Source organism: Mustelus asterias, chromosome 22 (genome assembly GCF_964213995.1).
Source record: "Mustelus asterias chromosome 22, sMusAst1.hap1.1, whole genome shotgun sequence".
Lineage (NCBI taxonomy): Eukaryota > Metazoa > Chordata > Chondrichthyes > Carcharhiniformes > Triakidae > Mustelus > Mustelus asterias.
The window spans coordinates 57,489,774-57,514,479 of NC_135822.1; the positions used below are offsets into that span (position 1 = coordinate 57,489,774).

The 24,706-nt window shown below is 46.5% G+C and overlaps 1 protein-coding gene across 1 annotated transcript in view; it reads left to right on the top strand.

Annotated features, from left to right (window-relative positions):
• The first annotated feature begins 3,230 nt into the window (after nucleotides 1–3,230).
• The window catches only part of LOC144510080 (outer mitochondrial transmembrane helix translocase-like), a 27,951-nt gene continuing 6,475 nt past the window's right edge, over nucleotides 3,231–24,706 (top strand). The window contains 8 exon segments of the mRNA XM_078239318.1: nucleotides 3,231–3,730; nucleotides 8,251–8,441; nucleotides 10,295–10,393; nucleotides 14,145–14,265; nucleotides 15,441–15,641; nucleotides 19,101–19,207; nucleotides 22,154–22,268; nucleotides 23,523–23,562. Coding sequence (XP_078095444.1) covers nucleotides 8,268–8,441; nucleotides 10,295–10,393; nucleotides 14,145–14,265; nucleotides 15,441–15,641; nucleotides 19,101–19,207; nucleotides 22,154–22,268; nucleotides 23,523–23,562 — 857 coding nt within the window. The 5' untranslated portion in view covers nucleotides 3,231–3,730; nucleotides 8,251–8,267.

A 24,706-nucleotide genomic window follows, 5' to 3' on the forward strand; every position in this document is an offset into this window, starting at 1 on the left:
TCGCAGAGGGAGGAGCCGAGGCCCAGGCCACGGAGTTTGGAGACGGGTTTCGTGGGAATAATGGTGTTGAAGGCTGAGCTGTAGACAATAAATAGGAGTCTGACATAGGTGTCCTTGTTATCTAGGTGTTCCAGGGTTGAGTGCAGGGCCAGGGAAATGGCGTTTGTTGTGGACCTGTTGCAGCGGTAGGCAAACTGTAGTGAATCCAGGAGGCTGGAATTGATTCGTGCCGTGACTAACCTTTCAAAGTATCGACTAGTGACTACAGTGACTACATCTCAAAAATACTTAACTGATTTTAAAGCAATATGGGACAATGTTTAGTGATGAACGACATTATATAATTGCCAGTCTTTCTTATTGTTTTCTGCTCTACAGGGGCTGATTAACCGGCTGAGTATTTCCAGCATTTTCTATTTTTATATCAGACTTCCTACACTGGCAGCATGTTGAAGTCCTCTTTCATTCTTTCTAATTATTTTGTGTTAAGAGAAATTGTAATTTAAACCCAGGAAAAAAACATTTGAGAAACAATGCAGCTGAGGAAGGATACTTTACCCCACACAGGGGAGGCGATGGCCTAGTGGTATTATCGCTAGACTATTAATCCAGAAACTCAGCCGTTGTTCCGGGGACCCGGGTTCGAATCCCGTCACGGCAGAAGGTGGAATTTGAATTCAATTGAAAAAGAATATCTGGAATTAAGAATCTACTGATGGCCATGAAACCACTGTTGGAAAAACCCATCTGGTTCACTAATGTCCTTTAGGGAAGGAAATCTGCCGTCCTTACCCGGTCTGGCCTACATGTGACTCCAGAGTCACAGTAATGTGGTTGACTCTCGGGCAATAAATGAGTAATAAATACTGTAAGAAGTTTAACAACACCAGGTTAAAGTCCAACAGGTTTATTTGGTAGCAAAAGCCACACAAGCTTTCGGAGCCTTAAGCCCCTTCTTCAGGTGAGTGGGAATTCTGTTCACAAACAGGGCATATAAAGACACAAACTCAACTTACATGAATAATGGTTGGAATGCGAATACTTACAGCTAATCAAGTCTTTAAGATACAAACAATGTGAGTGGAGAGAGCATCAAGACAGGCTAAAGAGATGTGTATTGTCTCCAGACAGGACAGCCAGTGAAACTCTGCAGGTCTAGGCAAGCTGTGGGGATTACAAATAGTGTGACATGAACCCAATATCCCGGTTGAGGCTGTCCTCATGTGTGCGGAACTTGGCTATCAGTTTCTGCTCAGTGACTCTGCGCCGTCGTGTGTTGTGAAGGCCGCCTTGGAGAACGCTTATCCGAATATCAGAGGCCGAATGCCCATGACCGCTGAAGTGCTCCCCCACAGGAAGAGAACAGTCTTGCCTGGTGATTGTCGAGCGGTGTTCATTCATCCGTTGTCGCAGCGTCTGCATGGTTTCCCCAATGTACCATGCCTCGGGACATCCTTTCCTGCAGCGTATCAGGTAGACAACGTTGGCCGAGTTGCAAGAGTATGTACCGTGTACCTGGTGGATGGTGTTCTCACGTGAGATGATGGTATCTGTGTCGATGATCCGGCACGTCTTGCAGAGGTTGCTGTGGCGGGGTTGTGTGGTGTCGTGGTCACCGTTCTCCTGAAGGCTGGGTAGTTTGCTGCGGACAATGGTCTGTTTGAGGTTGTGTGGTTGTTTGAAGGCAAGAAGTGGGGGTGTGGGGATGGCCATCCCACTGTAAACACTGTAAACATGATGTGGAGATGCCGGCGTTGGACTGGGGTGGCCACAGTAAGAAGTCTCACAACACCAGGTTAAAGTCCAACAGGTTTATTTGGAATCTCGAGTTTTCGGAGCGCGGCTCACCTGATGAAGGAGCAGCGCTCCAAAAGCTCGTGATTCCAAATAAACCTGTTGGACTTTAACCTGGTGTTGTGAGACTTCTTACCATTCACTGTAAACGCTAGTTATGATGTGCAGCACTGTCTGCATTCTTTTGGAATCATGAGTCTTTTTGATATTTGCTTTCCAATATGAACTAGTGAAATTGCGTTTTGTGAGTCTGTTCCCAGGAAGAATAGAGTGATTATGGCCATTTGGCCCATCAAATTCATACAGGTCCTTGTAGACCAAACAGTCCCTTTCCCCCGCTCTATCCCCATAATTCCGCAAGTTGATTTTCCTCGAGTGCCCATCAAATTTTCTTTTGAAATATTCATCGTTTCCGCTTCCACCATCTTCGTTGGCAGTGAGTTCCAGGTCACTAGTATAACTTTATTAATGTCACAAATAGGCTTACATTAACATTGCAATTAAGTTACTGTGACAGTAGGGACTGATAAAATGAATGTTAACCAAATGTTCTCCCTTCTAGAACAGTCTAGGACAAGAGGAGAGGAGTTGTAGAGTAGGGGGAGGGGGGAGGTTCAAGACAGAGATAAAACCATAGAAACCCTATAGTGCAGTAGGAGGACATTCGGCCCATTGGGTCTGCACTGACAACAATCCCACCTCGGCCGTAACCCCACATATTTACCCCGCTCATCCCTCAAACATACGCATCCCTGGACAGTAAGGGGCAATTTGGCATTGCACCTAACCTGCACATCTTTGGACTGTGGGGGGGGGAAACCGGAGCACCCGGAGGAAACCCACGCAGACACAAGGAGAATGTGCGCAGTGACCCAAGCAGGATTCAAACCCAGATCTCTGGTGCTGTAAGGCAGCAGTGCTAACCACTGTGCCGCCCACTGGATAAGGAGAAGCTACTTCTCACAGAGGGTTGTGAATCTATGGGACTCACTGTCCAGGGTGCAGTGGGTGCAGAATCAATCAATGCATTCAAGAGATAGATAAATAGTTGATTAAAAGTGGGATAAAGGGCGAGGGGGAAAATGATGTGGAGATGCCGGCGTTGGACTGGGATGAACACAGTAAGGAGTCTAGCAACACCAGGTTAAAGTCCAACAGCTGTTGGACTTTCACAGCTGTTGGACTTTAACCTGGTGTTGTTAGACTCCTTACTGTGATGGGGAAAAGACAGGAAAATGGAGTTAGGATGAGATAGAGATCAGCAATAATCATATATAACGGCGGAGAGGGCTCAAAGGGCTGAATTGCCGACTCTCACTCCTAATTCCGATGTTCCTATCTCCTAGTCGCAACAGCGCCTGTTCGGGTACACTGAGGGAGAATTTAGCATGGCCAATGCACCCTAACCAGCACGTCTTTCGGACTGTGGGAGGAAACCGGGTCCCTGGCACTGTGAGGCAGCAGTGCTAACCGCTGTGCTGCATGGCACTTGGGTGGGAGAAGCTGTAGAATGTCATTATAACATCAGCTCGATTGTATCCACATGGGAATGTGTTTTAATGTTTATGTAAAATGTTGCACACTATCAGTTCTGCTCCTGAAAAGATTTTTCAAATCCTCTTCAATCATGAATATTTCATATTTGGGGGGGAAACAGTATAACTTGCAAAAGAATGGATGCAAGAAAGAGCTCACGGGTACAATGCTTACAAGTTGTTTTCTACCCAGATTCCAACAAGCAAGCACCCCTTTATGCCAGGGGGGGAACAATTCAACCCAGGGCGGAACTATCCTCTGGAACCCGGTTTCCAGTCGGACGATGGTATCAGTTGCGCAGAAGATGGCGGCGGCAGCTCGGTGATGGAAGTGTTTCGGTTCAATGAATCTACAGGCAAATGTCCGAGCGTTTCGCCTCCAACCGAGCGACCGGAGACAGGTGAGGTCCATAACCGTTAAAAGGAATCGGGTTTTGTTTTTGTTCAGCGCCGCGGTCTCTCGTCCTGGGCGACATCTTGACGTCTCCTGTGGCAACCGGGCGCCGCGCGTGCGCAGAGGAGCTGCCGGCCGCCGGCACCTCCCAGTGAGCATGCGCAGCGTGGCTTCTGGGTGCAGGAACCTAGTAGGACTGTTACTGTGGTCCACAGTTCTGTCAGGCTGCAAGCAGGGGGCTGTAGATCTCTCTCAAAGTCAAAGAAAGGGCTCTCTCTAACTGCATTACTGGTGCTGAATCCCCCAACATCACCACAGCAGCAGTTTGCACTGCTGCCTCACAGTGCCAGGGACCCTGGGTTCGATTCCCGGCTTGGGTCACTGTCTGTGCAGAGTCTGCACGTTCTCCCCGTGTCTGCGTGGGTTTCCTCCTGGGTGCTCCGGTTTCCTCCCACAGTCCAAAAGACATGCTGGTTAGGGGCTAAATTCTCCCTCAGTGTATCCGATCAGGTGCCGGAGTGTGGCGACTAGGGAATTTTCACAGTAACTTCATTGCAGTGTTAATGTAAGTCTGCTTGTGAGACTGATAAATATTCTTTTAAAAAAAAAATCCCTACAGTGCTTAACATAGAACAGAACAGCACAGCAACAGGCCCTTTGGCCCACAATGCTGTGCCGAACATGACGCCTTCTGCCAGCCCTTGGTTCATATCCCTCAACTCCTTGCATATTCATGTGCTTATCTAAAAGACCCTTAAGCACCCCCCCCCCCATCGTATCTGCCTCTACCACCACCCCTGACACTGCGTTCCAGTCACCTACCATTCTTTGTAAAAGTTTAAGTTTAAAGACTATTTATTAGTGTCACAAATAGGCATACATTAACACTGCAATGAAGTTACTGTTAAAAAAGACTTGCCCCTCACATCTGCTTTGAACTTTTCCCCCTCTCACCTTAACTTATTCGGCCCATCAAGTCTCTACCCTAACTGCATTACCACCGCCGAATTCCCCCACCATCAACCTAGAATTCCTACAGTGCAGAAGAGGCCATTCAGCCCATCATGTCTGTACCGACTCGCTGACAGGGCATCTTATCCAGGCCTTATCCCCTGTAATTCTGCAGATTTATCATGGCTAATTCATCTAACTTACACATCTTGGGACACTAAGAGTCAATTTAGCATGGCCAATCCACCTAACCTGCACATCTTTGGACTGTGGTAGGAAACTGGAGCACCCGGAGGAAACCCACGCAGACACGGGGAGAATATGCAAACTCCATTTGAAGAATTAGAATCATAGAATCCCTACAGTGCAGAAGGAGGCCATTCGGCCCATCGAGTCTGCACCGACCACAATCCCACCCAGGCCCTACCCCCACATATTTACCTGCTAATCCCTCTAACCTACGCACCTCAGGACTCATAGGAACCATAGAAAATTACAGCTCAGAAACAGGCCTTTTGGCCCTTGTCTGTGCCGAACCATTTTATGCCTAGTCCCACTGACCTGCACTTGGGCCATATCCCTCCACACCCCTCTCATCCATGAACCCGTCCAAGTTTTTCTTAAATGTTAAAAGTGACCCCGCATTTACCACTTTATCCGGCAGCTCATTCCACACTCCCACCACTCTCTGCGTGAAGAAGCCCCCCCTAATATTCCCTTTAAACTTTTCTCCTTTCACCCTTAACCCATGCCCTCTGGTTTTTTTCTCCCCTCGCCGCAGCAGAAAAAGCCTGCTTGCATTCACTCTATCTATACCCATCAAAAATCTTATACACCCCTATCAAATCTCCCCTCAATCTTCTACGCTCCAGGGAATAAAGTCCCAACCTATTCAATCTCTCTCTGTAACTCAGCTTCTCAAGTCCCGGCAACATCCTTGTGAACCTTCTCTGCACTCTTTCAACCTTATTTACATCCTTCCTGTAACTAGGTGACCAAAACTGTACACAATACTCCAAATTCGGCCTCACCAATGCCTTATATAACCTTACCATAACACTCCAACTTTTATACTCGATACTCCGATTTATAAAGGCCAATGTACCAAAGGCACTCTTTACGACCCTATCCACCTGTGACGTCACTTTTAGGGAATTCTGCACCTGTATTCCCAGATCCCTCTGTTCAACTGCACTCTTCAGAGTCCTACCATTTACCGAGTACGTTCTTCTTTGGTTTGTCCTTCCAAAGTGCAATATCTCATACTTGTCTGCATTAAATTCCATTTGCCATTTTTCAGCCCATTTTTCTAGTTGGTCCAAATCCCTCTGCAAGCTTTGAAAACCTTCCTCACTGTCCACTACACCTCCAATCTTTGTATCATCAGCAAACTTGCTGATCCAATTTACCACATTATCATCCAGATCATTGATATAGATGACAAATAACAATGGACCCAACACCGATCCCTGCGGCACACCACTAAGAAATTTAACAACACCAGGTTAAAGTCCAACAGGTTTATTTGGTAGCAAAAGCCACACAAGCTTTCGGAGCTGCAAGCCCCTTCTTCAGGTGAGTGGGAATTCTGTTCACAAACAGAGCATATAAAGACACAAACTCAATTTACATGAATAATGGTTGGAATGCGAATACTTACAACTAATCAAGTCTTTAAGAAACAAAACAATGTGAGTGGAGAGAGCATCAAGACAGGCTAAAAAGATGTGTATTGTCTCCAGACAAGACAGCCAGTGAAACTCTGTGGGGGTTACAAATAGTGTGCCATGAACCCAATATCCCGGTTGAGGCCGTCCTCGTGTGTGCGGAACTTGGCTATCAGTTTCTGCTCAGCGACTCTGCGCCGTCGTGTGTCGCGAAGGCCGCCTTGGAGAACGCTTACCCGAATATCAGAAGAAACTGATAGCCTGTCTTGATGCTCTCTCCACTCACATTGTTTTGTTTCTTAAAGACTTGATTAGTTGTAAGTATTCGCATTCCAACCATTATTCATGTAAATTGAGTTTGTGTCTTTATATGCTCTGTTTGTGAACAGAATTCCCACTCACCTGAAGAAGGGGCTTGCAGCTCCAAAAGCTTGTGTGGCTTTTGCTACCAAATAAACCTGTTGGACTTTAACCTGGTGTTGTTAAACTTCTTACTGTGTTTACCCCAGTCCAACGCCGGCATCTCCACATCATGCACACCACTAGTCACAGGCCTCCACTCAGAGAAGCAATCCTCCACAACCACTCTCTGGCTTCTTCCATTGAAAGAAGTTTAACAACACCAGGGGGGTTACCCCAGTCCAACGCCGGCATCTCCACATCATTCTTCCATTGAGCCAGTGTCTTATCCAATTTACTACCTCCCCATGTATACCTAGCGACTGAACCTTCCTAACTAACCACCCATGAGGGACCTTGTCAAAGGCCTTGCTGAAATCCAGGTAGACAACATCCACCGCCTTCCCTTCATCCACTTTCCTGGTAACCTCCTCGAAAAACTCTAATAGATTGGTCAAACATGACCTACCACGCACAAAGCCATGTTGACTCTCCCTAACAAGTCCCTGTCTATCCAAATATTTGTAGATCCTATCCCTTATCACACCTTCCAATAACTTGCCCACCACTGACGTCAAACTTACTGGCCGATAATTTCCCGGATTTCTTTTAGAACCTTTTTTAAACAACGGAACAACATGAGCCACCCTCCAATCATCCGGCACCTCCCCCGTGAATACTGACATTTTAAATATGTCTGCCAGGGCCCCTGCAAGTTCAACACTAGCTTCCCTCAAGGTCCGTGGGAATACCCTGTCCGGTCCTGGGGATTTATCCACTCTCAGGGGCAATTTTTAACCTGGCCACTCAACCTAACCCGCACATCTTTGGACTGTGGGAGGAAACCGGAGCACCCGGAGGAAACCCACGCACACACGAGGAGAATGTGCAAACTCCACACAGACAGTGACCCGAGCTGGGAATCGAACCCGGGACCCTGGAGCTGTGAAGCAGCAGTGCTAACCACTGTGGTACCATGCCGCCACGGCACCATGAATTCTTGATGGGACCTTGTTTTTAAATGACTGCTTTAAAAACTCATTTTAACTGAAATACTGTGGAACATGGTGGCTGAACATCAGATGTGTATTTTTTGAGTTGCCAAGTTGATTGTTGTAAATTGGAAAAAAGCTTCTTTAATATGGTTAACATTTGGGAACAAATATATATTTGTTGAGGCTGGGAATCCTGCGGAGAGTAACTCACCTCCTGATTAGCCAAAGCCTGTCCACCATCGACAAGGCACAAGTCAGGCGTGTGATGGAATACTCTGCGCTTGCCTGGAAGAGTGCAGCTCCAACAACACTCAAGAAGCTCAAAGTTCTGTTACAGATACAGTGCTTGGTTCTCCCGGACTAACCACTGACCCTCAGTGTTGCATCAACAAACCTCTTCTTGGTTTGAGGAGGTGTCAAACTGAGTGAAAGCCAGTGACTCTCACTATGTTTATTGATCAGCTGAAAGGCAGGTTTCCACCCCTTGTGGCTTTTGATTTTTTTTTCCATCCCAGGTTAACAAGCGACAAACATGCTGCTGAATGAAATCTCAAAGGACGCGCTGGCACGACCGCTGAGCCGGAGCGAGGTGCTGGGAATGCTCTTCCGCCTCACGGTATTTGGCGCTGCCACATACTTCGGTATCAAATGGATGGTGGACACTATCGATCCGACACGGAGACAGAAGATTGAGGCCAAGAAAAAGGTAGGGCTTTGTTAACTCCCAGACACTCTTAAACAGTGGGGAGCTTGTGTTAAGATGAGAACGAGTGAGTTCATTCAATCCTCAGAGACCATCTATTTTGACAGGCCAGTCGAGGTTAATCTATCATATCCCTCAGCCATTCCCACATCAGGAATGTGTTTAATTCTTTCAACCTCTGCAATACGGCCAAATTTTGGACAATCCTCTTAGCCTATGGATGGACAGTCTGTCTGACTAAACATTTGAGCAGTTGCGGGTGAGAAGGCGAGAGATCCTATCTCTGCTTGGCCCTGTTTACTTCAGTCTACGCAAATGCTTCATTTTCAGATATTTCTTATCTTAGAAATATCTTAAAATGAAGTATTTGCCTCCCATCCATTGACTCTGTCTACTCTTCCCGCTGCCTTGGCAAAACAGCCAGCATAATTAAGGACCCCACGCACCCCGGGCATTCTCTCTTCCACCTTCTATCTTCGGGAAAAAGATACAAAAGTCTGAGGTCACGTACCAGCAGCTTATTCCTTGCTGCTGACTTATCTTGCATTAAGTTGATCTTTCTCTACACCCTAGCTATGACTGTAACATTATATTCGGCACTCTCTCCTTTCCTTCTCTATGAACGGTATGTTTTGCCGGTATAGCGCGCAAGAAACAATACTTATGTTAATACATGTGACAATAATAAATCAAATCAGATCAGAAAGCAATTACATTTAAATGCTAGACTGTAGGGGTTAACTAACTCTGCTAAGCTTAAAACATTGACTACATTTTAAAACTCAGAAGGCATGCTGGGTTAGCTGTAAATTGACTGCATTCCTGACAAGTACACAGCAAGCAAAACAAATTTTGATAACTGCTGCAAAACCTGTGGTTGCCAGACAGACAGATTGCAAGGACATTTATAATAATGAGATAAGGATTGAAATATATTTTCATTTCAGTACATGTTGTTTTAGAGATCCTGTCCTTTACAGTACAGGGACTGGCTCAGCAGCCAGTCTCGAAGTTTGCTTTCCCTTCACTTCTGTAATGATTTAATATTCTTTAAGTTCTGTTTCAATAAAATAAATTAATTTTAAAATCGTACCAGTGCTGTCCTCGTCTATCCAAAGGAATGAATGAACCTGACAGAAGGTTAACCCAGGCTGACTGAGTTTTGCACTTCATACAGTGCACAAGAGGCATTTTAGCCTGTCAAGTTTGCACCTACTCCTATCCAGGCCCTCTTCCTCCGTCCTATCCCTGTAATCCCACAGATTTACCTTGGCTAATCCCATCTAACCTACACATTATGGGACACTGCGGAACGATTTAGCCTCTTCGATCTACCTAACCTGCACATCTTTGGAGCGTGGGAGGAAACCGGAGCACCCGGAGGAAACCCACGCAGACACGGGGAGAATGTGCAAACTCCACACAGACAGTGACCCATGGCTGGAATTGAAACTGGGACCCCGGTGCTGTGAGGCAACAGTGCCACCATGCTGCCCCAAACCTGTTGGCGGCAGGAACAAATTTGCCCATTTTCAGCCCTACCGCACCAATCATTTCTGACACTGTCTGTGCGGAGTCTGCACGTTCTCCCCGTGTCTGCGTGGGTTTCCTCCGGGTGCTCCGGTTTCCCTCCCACAGTCCGAAAGGTGTGCTGGTTAGGTGCTAAATTCTCCTCAGTGTAACCCGAACAGGCATCAGAGTGTGGGGACTGGGGGATTTTCACAGTAACTTCATTGCACGGTTAATGTAAACCTACTTGTGACACTAATCAATAAACTTTAAGCAGTTTAAATGCCCAGTCTTCGCCAGCAGTAGGTTTGACTGCAGACAAATTGTGTTGTTGCACTGTTCGACAGGCTGCAATGCTGATGAAGCAGATTGGTGTGGAAGGAATCAAACTCTCGGAATATGAATTGACAATCGCAGCTCACCTGGTGGATCCCAGAACACTGAAGGTGAGTGTTTTCATTCTGTGTTCTGTTGGCTTCTTAAGTTAATGATATATGTCCGGTCAGATGCTTATCTAAGCCTGGTCTATGCCATCAAATGCCACTTAGTGTGGGACTATGGGCATTTCATTTCACGGTGGTTAGCACTGCTGCTTCACAGCGCCAGGGACTCGGGTTCGATTCCTGACTTGGGTCACTGTCTGTGCAGAGTCTGCACGTTCTCCCCATGTTTGCGTGGGTTTCCTCCCACAGTCCGAAAGACATGCTGGTTAGGTGCTAAATTCTCCCTCAGTGTAACCCGAACAGGCGCCGGAGTGTGGCGACTAGGGGATTTTCACAGTAACTTCATTGCAGTGTTAATGTAAGCGCAGCTTTGACAAAGGGTCATCTGGACTCGAAACGTCAGCTCTTTTCTCTTACAGATGCTCTCGGACCTGCTGAGATTTTCCAGCTTTTTCTCTTTTGGTTAATGTAAGCACATTTGTGACACAAATAAATTAACTTTAAATTTTAAATTGCAGCAGCTGCTGGCAAGCAGGTGTTAGGGACTAGATCTGAAACCCTAAGGTATGTTATGAAGTTAGATTAGACCCCAACTGTTTATTTTTATTTTGGCATTAGTGTGAGGATAAAGTATTTCACTCCAGGTGTGAATCTGTTGACCCATTAGAAAGCTTTTAGCAAAACTAACTTTATTGAACAATACAGTTTAACCATAACAAATGAATTAGCTTAACGTTTACCAAACTTGACAAGATACAATTCTTATATAAAAGCAAATTATTGCGGATGCTGGAATCTGAAACAAAAACAGAAAATCTCAGCAGGTCTGACAGCATCTGTGGAGAGAGAATAGAACCAACATTTTGGGTCTGGATGACCCTTCATCAGACCCAATTTAGATACAATTCTTAACTGCTATCCTATCTCTATTAGTTCCAACACAAAAATAGAAAATACGGGAAAATCTCAACAGGTTTGACAGCAGCTGGGGGGGAGAGAATGGAGCCAACGTTTGGAGTCTAGATGACCCTTCGTCATGAATTTGATGATACAACTGTCTCAGGGATAAAGTATTATATTTAACACTGCAAGATTGGCACGGGCTAGACACAGAGTAAAGCTCCCTCTACACTGTCCCAGTCAAACACTCCCAGGACATCTAGATTCCAAACATTGGCTCTATTCTCTCTCCACAGATGCAGTCAGACCTGCTGAGATTTTCTGTTTTTGTTTCAGATTCCAGCATCCGCCGTATTTTGCCTGGTCTATGCCATCAAATGCCACTTAGTGTGGGACTATGGGCATTCCATTCCATAGGGGTGGCACGGGTTGGCACAGGGGTTAGCACTGCTGCCTCACAGTGCCAGGGACTCGGGTTCGAATCCCGGCCGCGGGTCACTGTCTGTGTGGAGTCTGCACGTTCTCCACGTGTCTGCGTGGGTTTCCTCCGGGTGCTCCGATTTCCTCCCATAGTCCAAAGATGTGCTGGTTAGGTGCTAAATTCTCCCTCAGTGTAACCCGAACAGGTGCCCGAGTGTGTGGCAACTAGGGCATTTTCACTATAACTTAATTACGGTGTTAATGTAAGCCTATTTGTGTCACAAATAAATAAACTTTAAACTTTAAATTGTTTAAACAGCGACTGCTGGCAAGTGAGTGTCAGGGACCAGATCTGAAACCCCAAGGTACATTATGAAGTTAGATTAGACCCCAACTATTTATTTTTATTTTGGCATTAGTGTGAGGATAAGGTATTTCACTCCAGGTGTGATTCTATTGACGCACTAGAAAGCTTTTAGCAAAACTAACTTTATTTAACAATACAGTTTAACTATAACAAATGAATTAGCTTAACGTTTACCAAACTTGACAAGATACATTTCTTATATAGAAGCAAAATACTGCCACTGCTGGAATCTGAAACAAAAACATAAAATGCTGGAAAATCTCAGCAGGCCTGACAGCATCTGTGGACAGAGAATAGAGCCAACGTTTCGAGTCTGGATGACCCTTCGTCAGAGCAAAAGATGCAATTCTTAACTACTAATCTATCTCTATTAGTTCCAATTGAAGCAATATTCCTCATAGACTTTAACTCCTCTTCAAAACCAGTTAACAAACAACACAGGCTTATGTGTACTTTCTTGCTACTAGTCCTAGAGCCTTGGAACTCTTTGGGAGAGAGAGACACCTGTCTTCTGACACTCAAACAGCAGCTTCCAGAGAGAGAGAAAAAAAACACCTCTTGCTTCTTTCAGGATCAAGCAGAAATTGCCTGCTTTTCTCTGTAAGCTAAGCCCCTCTCCTTTACATGTCTCTGCCTCTGTTAATCAACCTAATCAAACCCTACTCTGAAAGCCCAGGGGAAAAAATAAAAATAAAAAATGCATTAACTCAGATTAAAATAAACACCCCATTATCTCGGATCAATTATTCTCCTGCATGCTCAGCATGGAGCTGCCTGGTTTGCAGACAGCTGGGCCCCTGGTAAACAGAGCTAACTTCTAAGCATACCCCTCATAAATAGCATGATATATATACATCTCTTAAAGGCACAGTATCGTCACGCAAGGCATAAAGGAAGAAGACTTTCTGGGAAGGTTATTTCAATCCTAGGCATAAAGTGCACAGAATGACTTGAGGCTTACGTTGAATGATGGTGAGAGTGGCATGGTTGGAGGGCCACTGGGCAAAGAGCTGTGCTCTCAACTGGTGTAGACACTGAATCTAAGCTCCCAAATATATGTGGGTTAGAGTTGTGTCAGAGGCTGATGTGCAGAAAAACTGAAGGGTGAACGTAGTAGGCTCACATGAAGGTGGAACAAGGAGAACAGAATTGACCCATTCATGGGAAGCCGATTTAAAGTGGGTGGCACAGTGGTTAGCACTGCTGCCTCACAGTGCCAGGGTCCCGGGTTCGATTCCCGGGTTGGGTCACTGCCTATGTGGAGTTTGCACATTCTCCTCGTGTCTGCGTGGGTTTCCTCCGGGTGCTCCGGTTTCCTCCCGCAGTCCAAAGATGTGCTTGTTAGGTTGATTGGCCGTGCTAAAATGACCCCAGTGTCAGGGGGACTAGCAGGGTAAATATGTTGGGTTACGGGGATAGGGCCTGGGTGGGATTGTGGTCAGTGCAGACTCGATGGGCCAAATGGCCTCCTTCTGCACTGTAGGGATTCTACGATCAGTGAGGTTTGCTCGTTTTGGTAAAGGAAGTGAGAGGGCTGAATCCATGAGGTAATTGCCTTTACAGCACTGCTTGTGGGCCAAGAGGAGGAGGAGGCCCAACAAGCTACCTAGCAAACTCTCCGTCTGCTCCCTCACCTACTAAGATCGGGGCCCGTCGGACAACCACTCTCTCACTCCCCTACCTGCTCTCGCCAGCTTCGGCCTCTGAAGCTGGCCTCCATTCTGTCACATGAGGAGAATCCCACTTGCACGAGCCTTATAGTTAAATTCTGCAGGGTTTTCAACAATCGTGTGGGTAACCCAACTTACAACAACACCCCGCCCTGCTCCTCCGCACCGCACAAAGCTCTCACCCAGGATAGTGTTGGCATAAAATTCCCAGCGCACCACTTCAAAAAGCCAGGGAGTTTTTAGTGTCCTGACTAATGTCCCTTGGCAAAGCAGGCTAACTGATCATTCATCTTATTGATGTTGCGATTGGTTTGGTCACATTACAGTAGTCAATGCCCTCACTGTCTTTTCCACTGTTTTTACCAATGTAAATATAATTCTCAACACACTCCAATAGGTGACATGGCGAGACATTGCTGGGCTGGATGAAGTGATCACTGAACTACAGGAGACAGTCATTCTCCCATTCCAGAAGAGACATTTATTCCACGGATCCAAGCTCTTCCAGCCACCAAGAGGTGAGAGTTGATTTGTATTTGGAGCAGAGACGGGGTAATAGCTAAGGTGTGGTGTAGACCTTAGTGAATTTGATAATACAACTGTCTTGTAACCGTCTCGGTATAGGAGATAAAGTATCATCTACTATACTATGCTGAAACAGTTACTACTATATCTAATACTATTAAGTATTATACTTACAACAGCACAACACAAAATTGGCAAGGGTGAGATACAGAGTAAAGCTCCCTCTACACTGTCCCCATCAAACACTCCCAGGACAGGTACAGAGTAAAGCTCCCTCTACACTGTCCCCATCAAACACTCCCAGGACAGGTACAGAGTAAAGCTCCCTCTACACTGTCCCCATCAAACACTCCCAGGACAGGTACAGCACAGGGTTAGATACAGAGTAAAGCTCCCTCTACACTGTCCCCCATCAAACACTCCCAGGACAGGTACAGCACGGGGTTAGATACAGAGTAAAGCTCCCTCTACACTGTCCCCATCAAACACTCCCAGGACAGGTACAGAGTAAAGCTCCCTCTACACTGTCCCCATCAAACACTCCCAGGACAGGTACAGCACAGGGTTAGATACAGAGTAAAGCTCCCTCTACACTGTCCCCATCAAACACTCCCAGGACAGGTACAGAGTAAAGCTCCCTCTACACTGTCCCCATCAAACACTCCCAGGACAGGTACAGCACGGGGTTAGATACAGAGTAAAGCTCCCTCTACACTGTCCCCATCAAACACTCCCAGGACAGGTACAGAGTAAAGCTCCCTCTACACTGTCCCCATCAAACACTCCCAGGACAGGTACAGCTGACGTTAGATACAGAGTAAAACTCCCTCTACACTGACCAACCTAGCCCAAGATGATGTTTGTATTTTTATGACTTTATCTACATGTCCTCCTCTTCTTGTCTGAGGACCCTGTTTTTAGATGCCATGTCTTGTTCCCCGCTGGAAGGGAAGGTTCCACGTAAGTTTTGAATATTGGCAAACTCAGAAAAGCTTGAAATATGTGATCTTTCGAATTTAGAGACGCCAAATGCTTCTGCTGCAGATGTGTGGGTTTGAAGGCCGTTGATCTGAAGCATTGCAGTGTATTTACTTTGGAATCCTGAGAGTGTAACTTTGATCTGTGTAGCACCTGATGGATTTCAAACGAGAACCTTCTCTCTAAATAGGTGTGTTGCTGTATGGCCCCCCAGGCTGTGGGAAGACCCTTATTGCCAAAGCCACAGCCAGCGTGGCTGGCTGCCATTTCATCAACATGCAGGCCTCAACACTAACTGATAAGTGGTACGGAGAGTCACAGAAACTGACGGCTGCTGTCTTCTCATTGGCTGCGAAGATTGAACCCTGTATCATCTTTATTGATGAAATAGGTAGGTGGTGACTCGCTGGAGAACCATTACTTGGAAGTCAAGAACTTTTCCTTCCCAAAACCGTCTGTGTGGAGTTTGCACGTTCTCCCTGTGGGTTTCCTCCGGGTGCTCCGGTTTCCTCCCACTGTCCAAAGAAGTGTGGGTTAGGTAGATTCGCTGTGCTAAATTGCCCCTTAGAGTCAGGGGGATCAGCAGGATAAATGTGTGGGGTTACGGGAATAGGGCCTGGGTGGGATTGTGGTCGGTACAGACTCGATGGGCCGAATGGCCACCTTCTACATTGTAGGAATTTTGTGATTACTTGTTTGTTAGAACCCTCAAGAGAAAAGAGAGAACGATGGTTAGGCCACATTTGGAATACTGCGTCCAGTTCTGGTCGCCACACTACCAGAAGGATGTGGAGGCTTTGGAGAGAGTACAGAGAAGGTTTACCAGGATGTTGCCTGGTATGGAGGGTCTTGACTATGAGGAGAGATTGGGTAAACTGGGGTTGTTCTCCCTGGAAAGACGGAGGATGAGGGGCGACCTAATAGAGGTGTATAAAATTATGAAGGGCATAGATAGGGTGAACAGTGGGAAGCTTTTTTTCAGGTCGGAGGTGACGAACACAAGGGGTCACAGGTTCAAGGTGAGGGGGGCAAGGTTCAACACACATGTCAGGGGGATGTATTTTACACAGAGGGTGGTGGGGGCCTGGAATGCACTCCCAAGCAAGGTGATTGAGGCGGACACGCTGGGATCGTTTAAGACTTATCCAGATAACCACATGAACCGACTGGGCATAGAGGGATGCAAAAGAATGGTCTGGTGGGCACATGAGCGGCGCGGGCTTGGAGGGCCGAAGGTCCTGTTCCTGTGCTGTACTGTTCTTTGTTATCATAAATCTTAGAATTGGTACAGTACGATGGAGGCCATTCGGCCCATCATGTCTGCACCAGCTCTCCAAACGAGCAGCATGACTTTGTCCCCTTCCCCTGCCTTTTCCCATACCCCCTGCACATTGTTTCTATTCAACTAATCACCTAACCCCATCCCTCGAAGGCCTCGATTGAACCTGCCTGCATCACACTTCCGGTCGGAACATTCCAGACCCCAACCACTCACTGTGTGAAAATGTTTTTTTTTCACATCACATTTGCTTCATTTACAAATCACTTTCAATTTGCGTTCCCCTCATTCTCAATCCTGTTACGAGGGGGGAACGGTTTCTATCCATCTACTCTGTCCAGCCCCCTTGTGATTTTGAGAATCTCTTATCAAATCTCCTCCTAGCCTTCTCATCTCCAAAGGTAACGGGTCCAACTTCTTCAATCTATCCTCAGAACTGACTGGAACAATTTTTGTAAAGCTAATTATTCTGCATTTAAACCACTTTCCAAACTCCTCGATTGGAACCAGCCTGCAACTCACTCCTGGGTATCTGTTATTCCGAGTTACCTGTTGTGCAGGAGCAGAGGGATCTGGGGGTATATGTGCATAAATTGTTGATGGTGACAGGACAGGCTGAGAAAGTGATGAATAAAGTGTACAGTATCCTGGGTTTTATGGGTAGAGTTGGACAGTACCAAAGCAAGTAAGTTGTGACAAGATGAAACGCTGGTTTGGCTTCAACTGGAGTATTGCATCCAGTTCTGGGCACTGCACTTGAGGAAGGATGTAAAAACATTGAAACGAGAAGCAGGAGTAGGCCATTTGATGGGCCGAGTGGCCTAATTCTGCTCCTGTGTCTTATGGTCTTATTCGGCCCTTCGAACCTGCTCCGCCATTCATTTTGATCATGGCTGATCATCAAATTCAATATCCTGATCCCCCCCTTGATCCCTTTAGCCCCAGGAGCTATATCTAATTTCTTCTTGAAATCACACAACGTTTTGGCCTCAGCTACTTTCTGTGGGAGTGAATTCCACACATTCACCACCCTCTGGGTGAAGAAATTTCTCTTCACCTCAGTCTTAAAAAGTTTACCCCTTATCCTCAAACTATGACCCCTAGTTCTGGACTCCCCCCACCATCGGGAACATTCTTTCTGAATCTACCCTGTCTAATCCTGTTAGAATCGTCTTAGTTTCTGTGAGATCCCCCTTCAATCTTCTAAACTCCAGTGAATATAATCCTAACTGACTTAATCTCTCCGCATGTGACAGACCTGCCATCCCAGGAATCAGCCTGGTAAACCTTCGCTGTACTCCCTCTATAGCAAGGACATCCCTCCTCAGATAAGGACACCAAAACTGCACACAATACTCCAAGTTGGCCTCACCAACACCCTATACAATTGCAGCAAAACATCCCTATTCCTATACTCAAATCCTCTCGCTATGAAGGCCAACATACCATTTGGCGCCTTTACTGCCTGCTGTACCTATGCGCTTACTTTCAACGACTGATGCCCAAGGACTCCAAGGTATTGTTGAGTGAAGATATTGGAAAAGATTCATTAGAATGGTTCCAGGGATCAGGAACTTCTGTTGCGAGGATCGATTGGAGAAGTTGGGACTGTTCTTTTCAAAGGAGAGAAGGTCGAGAGGCAATTTGATTGAGGTGTTCAGAATCATGAGGGGCCTGGGCAGAGTCATAAGGAAGAGATTGTTCCCATTGGTGGCAGGATCGAGAACCAGAGGGCCACAGGTTTAAGGTGATTGTTCAAAGATGCTATGGCAACATGAGGAATAACCTCTTTTTGCTGCGAGTGATTAGGACCTGGAATGCTCTGTCTGAGAATGTTCTGGGGGCAGATTCAATCGAGGCTCCCAATAGGGGAATTGGATCATTACCTGAAAAGAGACAATTTGCAGGGGAGAAGGCAGATAGTGGGCGATGGGCCAAATGGCTTCCTTCTGTGCTGGAACCATTCTATAGTGCTAAATGATTCAAAACTCATCAATTAGATCAGGCTAGGGGATTTTCACAGTAACTTCACTGCAGTGTTAATGTAAGCCTCCTTGTGACACTAATAGAATCCCTACAGTACAGTACATTCGGCCCATCGAGTCTGTCCCTATCACAATCCCACCCAGGCCCTATCCCCGCTTAGTTACCCTAGTAATCCCTCTTAACCTATCACGTCCCGGGACACTAAGGATTAATTTAGCAAGTCCAATCCACCTAACCCGCACATCTTTCAGACTGTGGGAGGAAACCGGAGCACCCGAAGGAAACCCACACAGACACGGGGAGAATTGTGCAAACTCCACACAGACAGTGACCCAAGCCGGGAATCGAACCCAGGTCCCTGGCACTGTGAGGCAGCAGTGTTAACCACTGTGCCACCATGCTGCCCTTAATAAATAAACTTTAAAACTTTAGACTTTGTGACTGGATATTGTCTATAATATGCACCGGTGTAAGTTTAACAATCCAGGCTGATTTCCTCTCTCGTCCCATGTCCTATGCCGCCCTCCCCCGTGCCTGAGGCCAGCTATTGATTTTCACTGGTGGTGTATGCTTTCATTCTGCTAGATTCCTTTCTACGGAACCGTTCCTGCAATGACCATGAAGCGACAGCCATGATGAAAGCGCAGTTCATGAGCCTGTGGGATGGACTGAATACCGACACAGATTGCCAGGTATATGGGAAAGATGTTTGATACCAGCAGACGTGGAGTCAAGACAAGGAATAGATATTCCACGCTGCTTTATGTATGTGTCACTTGGTAACCATTATTCGTTAAAAAGGGGGCTTGAATTTTACCGATGATATCAATGGAGATGCCGGCGTTGGACTGGGGTGGGCACCGTAAGTAAGAAGTCTCACAACACCAGGTTAAAGTCCAACTGGTTTATTTGGTATCACGAGCTTTCGGAGTGCTGCTCCTTCATCACTCACCTGATGAAGGAGCAGCACTCCGAAAGCTCATGATACCAAATAAACCTGTTGGACTTTAACCTGGTGTTGTGAGACTTCTATCAATGAAGCAGGAAGGTCCACGCAGTACTTTGATTTAAAGTTCGTACTTTTAAATCCTAGTCGCTCAAATGTAATTTAACTTTAGTGGAGGCGATGGCCTAGTGGTATTTTCGCTAGACTATTAATCCAGAAACTCAGCTAATGTTCTGGGGACCCGGGTTCGAATCCCGCCACGGCAGATGGTGGAATTTGAATTCAATAATTTAAAAAAAAATCTGGAATTAAGAATCTACTGATGACCATGAAACCCACCTGGTTCACTAATGTCCTTTAGGGAAGGAAATCTGCCGTCCTTACCCGGTCTGGCCTACATGTGACTCCAGAGCCACAGCAATGTGGTTGACTCTCAACTGGCCCTCGGGCAACTAGGGATGGGCAATAAATGCTGGCCCAGCCAAATAAAATCAGTATAGAACATAGAACAGTACAGCACAGAACAGGCCCTTCGGCCCACGATGTTGTGCCGAGCTTTGTCTGACACCCAGATCAAGCTATTTCCTCCCTATCATCCCGAAGTACTCCATGTGCCTATCCAATAGCTTCTTAAATGTTCCTAAAGTTTCTGACTCCACTATCACTGCAGGCAGTCCATTCCACACCCCAACTACTCTCTGAGTAAAAAACCTACCTCGGACATCCTTCCTATATCTCCCACCATGAACCCTATAGTTATGCCCCCTAGTTACCGCTCCATTCACCCGAGGAAATAGTCTTTGAACGTTCACTCTATCTATCCCCCTCATCATCTTATAAACCTCTATCAAGTCTCCTCTCGACCTCCTCCGCTCCAAAGAGAAAAGCCCAAGTTCCCTCAACCTTTCCTCATAAGACCTACCCTCCAAACCAGGCAGCATCCTGGTAAATCTCCTTTGCACTCTTTCCAGTGTCTCCACATCCTTCTTGTAGTGAGGTGACCAGAACTGCACACAATATTCCAAATGTGGTCTCACCAAGGTCCTGTACAGTTGCAGCATAACCCCACGGCTCTTAAACTCCAACCCCCTGTTAATAAACGCTAACACACTATAGGCCTTCTTCACGGCTCTATCCACTTGAGTGGCAACCTTCAGAGATCTATGGATATGAACCCCAAGATCTCTCTGTTCCTCCACATTCTTCAGAACCCTACCGTTGACCCTGTAATCCACATTTAAATTTGTCCTACCAAAATGAATCACCTCGCATTTGTCAGGGTTAAACTGACTAATGTTCATCATAATTAAAACTAAATGCTGGGAAGTGATGTTGGAATTCATGCTCTGAGTCAATTAATCCTTAAGCCCCTTCTTCTCAAGTTCTGAAGCGATAGAAGTTGTTGATCGAAGTTTATAAAATTACGAGGGGTATATGTAGGGTGAACAGTTGGAAGCTTTTTCCCCAGGGCAGAAATGACAATTACAAGGGGGCACAAGTTCAGGATAAGGGGGGAAAGGTTCAGTGGAGATGTGCGGGGGGGGTTTTTACACAGAGGGTGGTGGGGGCCTGGAATGCACTGCCAAGTGGGGTGGTTGAATTAGCCACATTTGAGACTTATCCCGTCAGCATATGAACAGACAGAGAATAGAGGGATATAAGTAGTTGGCCTAGATAGGTTAACGTGATTGGCACAGGCTTGGAGGGCCGAAGGGCCTATTCCTGTCCTGTCCTGTTCCTTGTTCTTTGATTGATCCTAATTGGTGACGGTGATTATATTTTAAAAGCAAATTAATATAGAAGTTGGAATCCGAAACAAAACCAAAAATGCTGGAAAATCTCAGCAGGTCTGACAGCATCTATGGAGAGAGAATGGAGCCAACGTTTCAAGTCTGGATGACTCTTCATCAGATTATAAAGTTTATTTATTAGTGTCACAAGTAGGCTTACATTAACACTGCAATTAAGTTACTGTGAAAATCCCCTAGACGCCACACTCCGGCGCCTGTTCGGATACACTGAGGGAGAACTTAGACCTGACCAGCACGTCTTTCAGACTGTGGGAGGAAGCTGGAGTACCCGGAGGAAACCCACGCAGACACGGGGGAGAACGTGCAAACTTCACACAGACAGTGACCCAATCCGGGAATCGAACCTAGGTCCCTGGTGCTGTGAGGCAGCAGTGCCAACCGCTGCGGAAGACGTAACACTGTGTGAGCAGGAGGATTGCAGTGAAACATGACTAACATGACTAACCCTGGGTAAAAGTGTGATGTCCATGTAACTTCCCTGGCCGCGGCCCAGATTGGCCAATAACACGCAATACCCCTACAGCCTCTGGATCAGGGTTTGCACACACTGCCTTTTTATAAGTTGATCTCTTTCCAAATCTTTGGGAATAGAAATACTTAGAAGATAGGAGCAGGAGGAGGCCATTTGGCCCTTCACTTGGTCCTTGAAGGGCCAGAGCATGTCAAGTCACCCCTCAGTTGCTTTTATCCAGAATGTACCATGAACAGGATTGAAGATCCATTTCAGTATGCGATCAAGTGTGATAATGAAAGGAATGTCCAGCCAGTCATTGCATTAAAGTCATCATCAGCTAGAAAACCCAGCAGAGGGATTTGCCAGGGTCAGTGCAGTTGGATTGCAGTTAGTTCTTCAGTCTTCTGTTTCTGTGCCTCTCCTGTAGGTCATCGTGATGGGTGCTACAAACAGGCCACAAGATGTGGATCCAGCCATCTTGAGGAGGATGCCCAGTACATTCCATGTGGGCCTACCTGTGAGTGTTTGGCTATTAGATTTCTGTAAGTTATCCTGAGCTGTTTTGCTGTCTGAACAGCATTGTGGGGAGAGTGGAGGCAACTGATTGGCACATGCTCATATATGTTTTAAAATGGGGGAGTAACCAATGCACACGACCAGCCCGCACCTCCCAAACAAACAAGCTACTTGCCGTGCTTCCTCAGTTGGGCAGCACTTGCTGAACAACCCTGAGTGCGCCAATAGCTACACTAACCATCAATTTAAGTTAATCAGTTGAACTGATGATAAGTTGGTTCATGTAAAGTTGTTGGAAGCCAACATACATTCGTACGCAGGAACCCATCCTGTGCAAACAAAAGGAATATGATCAAGCCTTGCGCTTGTTTTGAATTAGCAGGGAATTTGGAGAGCCGAGACAGTTAGTCTTCACTTAAAGTTGTTGAGATCCTCAATAACGCAGCTTTAAGTGAAATGACTTTAAGCGAGTTGGATTGTCCCATTAAAATCAATGTATAAGTTATTTTGTCAGACATTTCTCATCAGTTTAAAAAAACCATATTATACACTAAGTTGGAATACTTTATATAGCTAAGTTCCTTTATTGGTAAATTAAATTAAAGTTAAAGTTTTATTTATTTGTCACAAGTAGGCTTACATTAACCCTGCAATGCACTTACTGTGAAAATCCCCGAGTCGCCACACTCCGGCGCCTGTTTCGGGTCACACTGAGGGAGAATTTAGCACCTAACCAGCACGTCTTTCGGACTGTGGGAGGAAACCCACGCAGACACGGGGAGAACGCGCAGACTCCACACAGACAGTGACCCAAGGCCGGAATCGAACCCTGGTCCCTGGCGCAGTGAGGCAGCAGTGCTAACCACTGTGCCACCGTGCTGCCCCTGTAAAATAATTACTGTAAAATAAAACAAATTTTAAAAAATATAGAAGAAAGATGGTAACTTTCTACTTGCCTCCTACTTGCTGCCAATCCTACTCACCACCAATCCTGCTTCCTGAACCTGCCACGTGCCATATATCCCACTTCTTGGTCCTCTCCCTCACTGCCAACTCTCTCTCCCACTCTTTGATCCTCCCGCTCACTGACCACCCCCCCCCCCCCCGCCCCCCCCCCCCCCCCCCCCCCCACTCCCGCCCCTGGACCTCCTGCAAGTACCCTTGCCGAATTCCCCCACGATCAACGTCCTGGGTGTTACCATTGACCAGAAACTGAACTGGAGTAGCCATATAAATACTGTGGTTAAGAGCGGATAAGCAGCTGGGAATGCTACAGAAAGTAACTCTCCTGCTGATGCCACAAAGCCTGTCCCACCACCTGTAAGATACAAGTCAGGAGATGGAATACTCCCCACTTGCCTGGATGGGTGCGGCTCCAACAACACTCAAGAAGCTCGACACCATCCAGGACAAAGCAGCCCCGCTTGATTGGCACCCCGTCCACCACGGTGGCACAGTGGGTTAGCACTGCTGCCTCACAGCGCCAGGGACCCACGTTCGATTCCCGGCTTGGGTCACTGTCTGTGCAGAGTCTGCACGTTCTCCCCGTGTCTGCGTGGGTTTCCTCCGGGTGCTCCAGTTTCCTCCCACAGTCCCGAAAGACGCGCTGGTTAGGTGCTAAATTCTCCCTCAGTGTAACCCGAACAGGCACCGGAGTGTGGCGACTCGGGGATTTTCACAGTGACTTCATTGCAGTGTTAATGTAAGCCTACTTGTGACACTAATAAATAAACATTGACGCACAGTGGCAGCAGTGTGTACCATCTACAAGATGCACTCGCCAAAACTCCCTCAGAAGCACCTTCCAAACCCGCAACCACTCCCATCTAGAAGGACCAGGGCAGCAGACACATGGGGAACACCCCCACCTGCAAGTTCCCCTCCGAGCCACTCACCAACCTGACTTGGAAAGATATCAGCCGTTCCTTCACTGTCACTGGATCAAAATCGTGGAATTCCCTCCCCCCGAACAGCGCTATGGGTGTGTCTACTGTAAAATAAAACAAATTTTAAAATATAGAAGAAAGATGGTAACTTTCTACTTGCTGCCAATCCTACTCGCCACCAAACCTGCTTCCCGAACCCGCCAGGACTGCAACAGTTCAAACTGTGACCAACCACCATCCTCTGAAGGGGATTTAGGGATGGACAATATTAAATAGTGGCCTAGCCAACACCGGCCATGTCCCATGGAAGAAATGTTTTAAAAAGTGTCAGGGAACAGCAGAGACTTTAAAATGAAAACTTGCCACACAATATAAAGCAGAGACTTGCTGCAACTCCCTCTTGCTTTCTCCATGGCAAACGCCTCCGCCAATCAGAGTCAGCTTGCCAATCAGCCCCCTCTTCTCCGGCACTGTAAATTGTTGTGAGTGTTTGAAATTTGGTATTCTTGTGTTTGTCCTGATAAGTGCAAGACAAAAAAATGTTGGCAACATGTTTCTCAGCAATGTTCCAATAACCA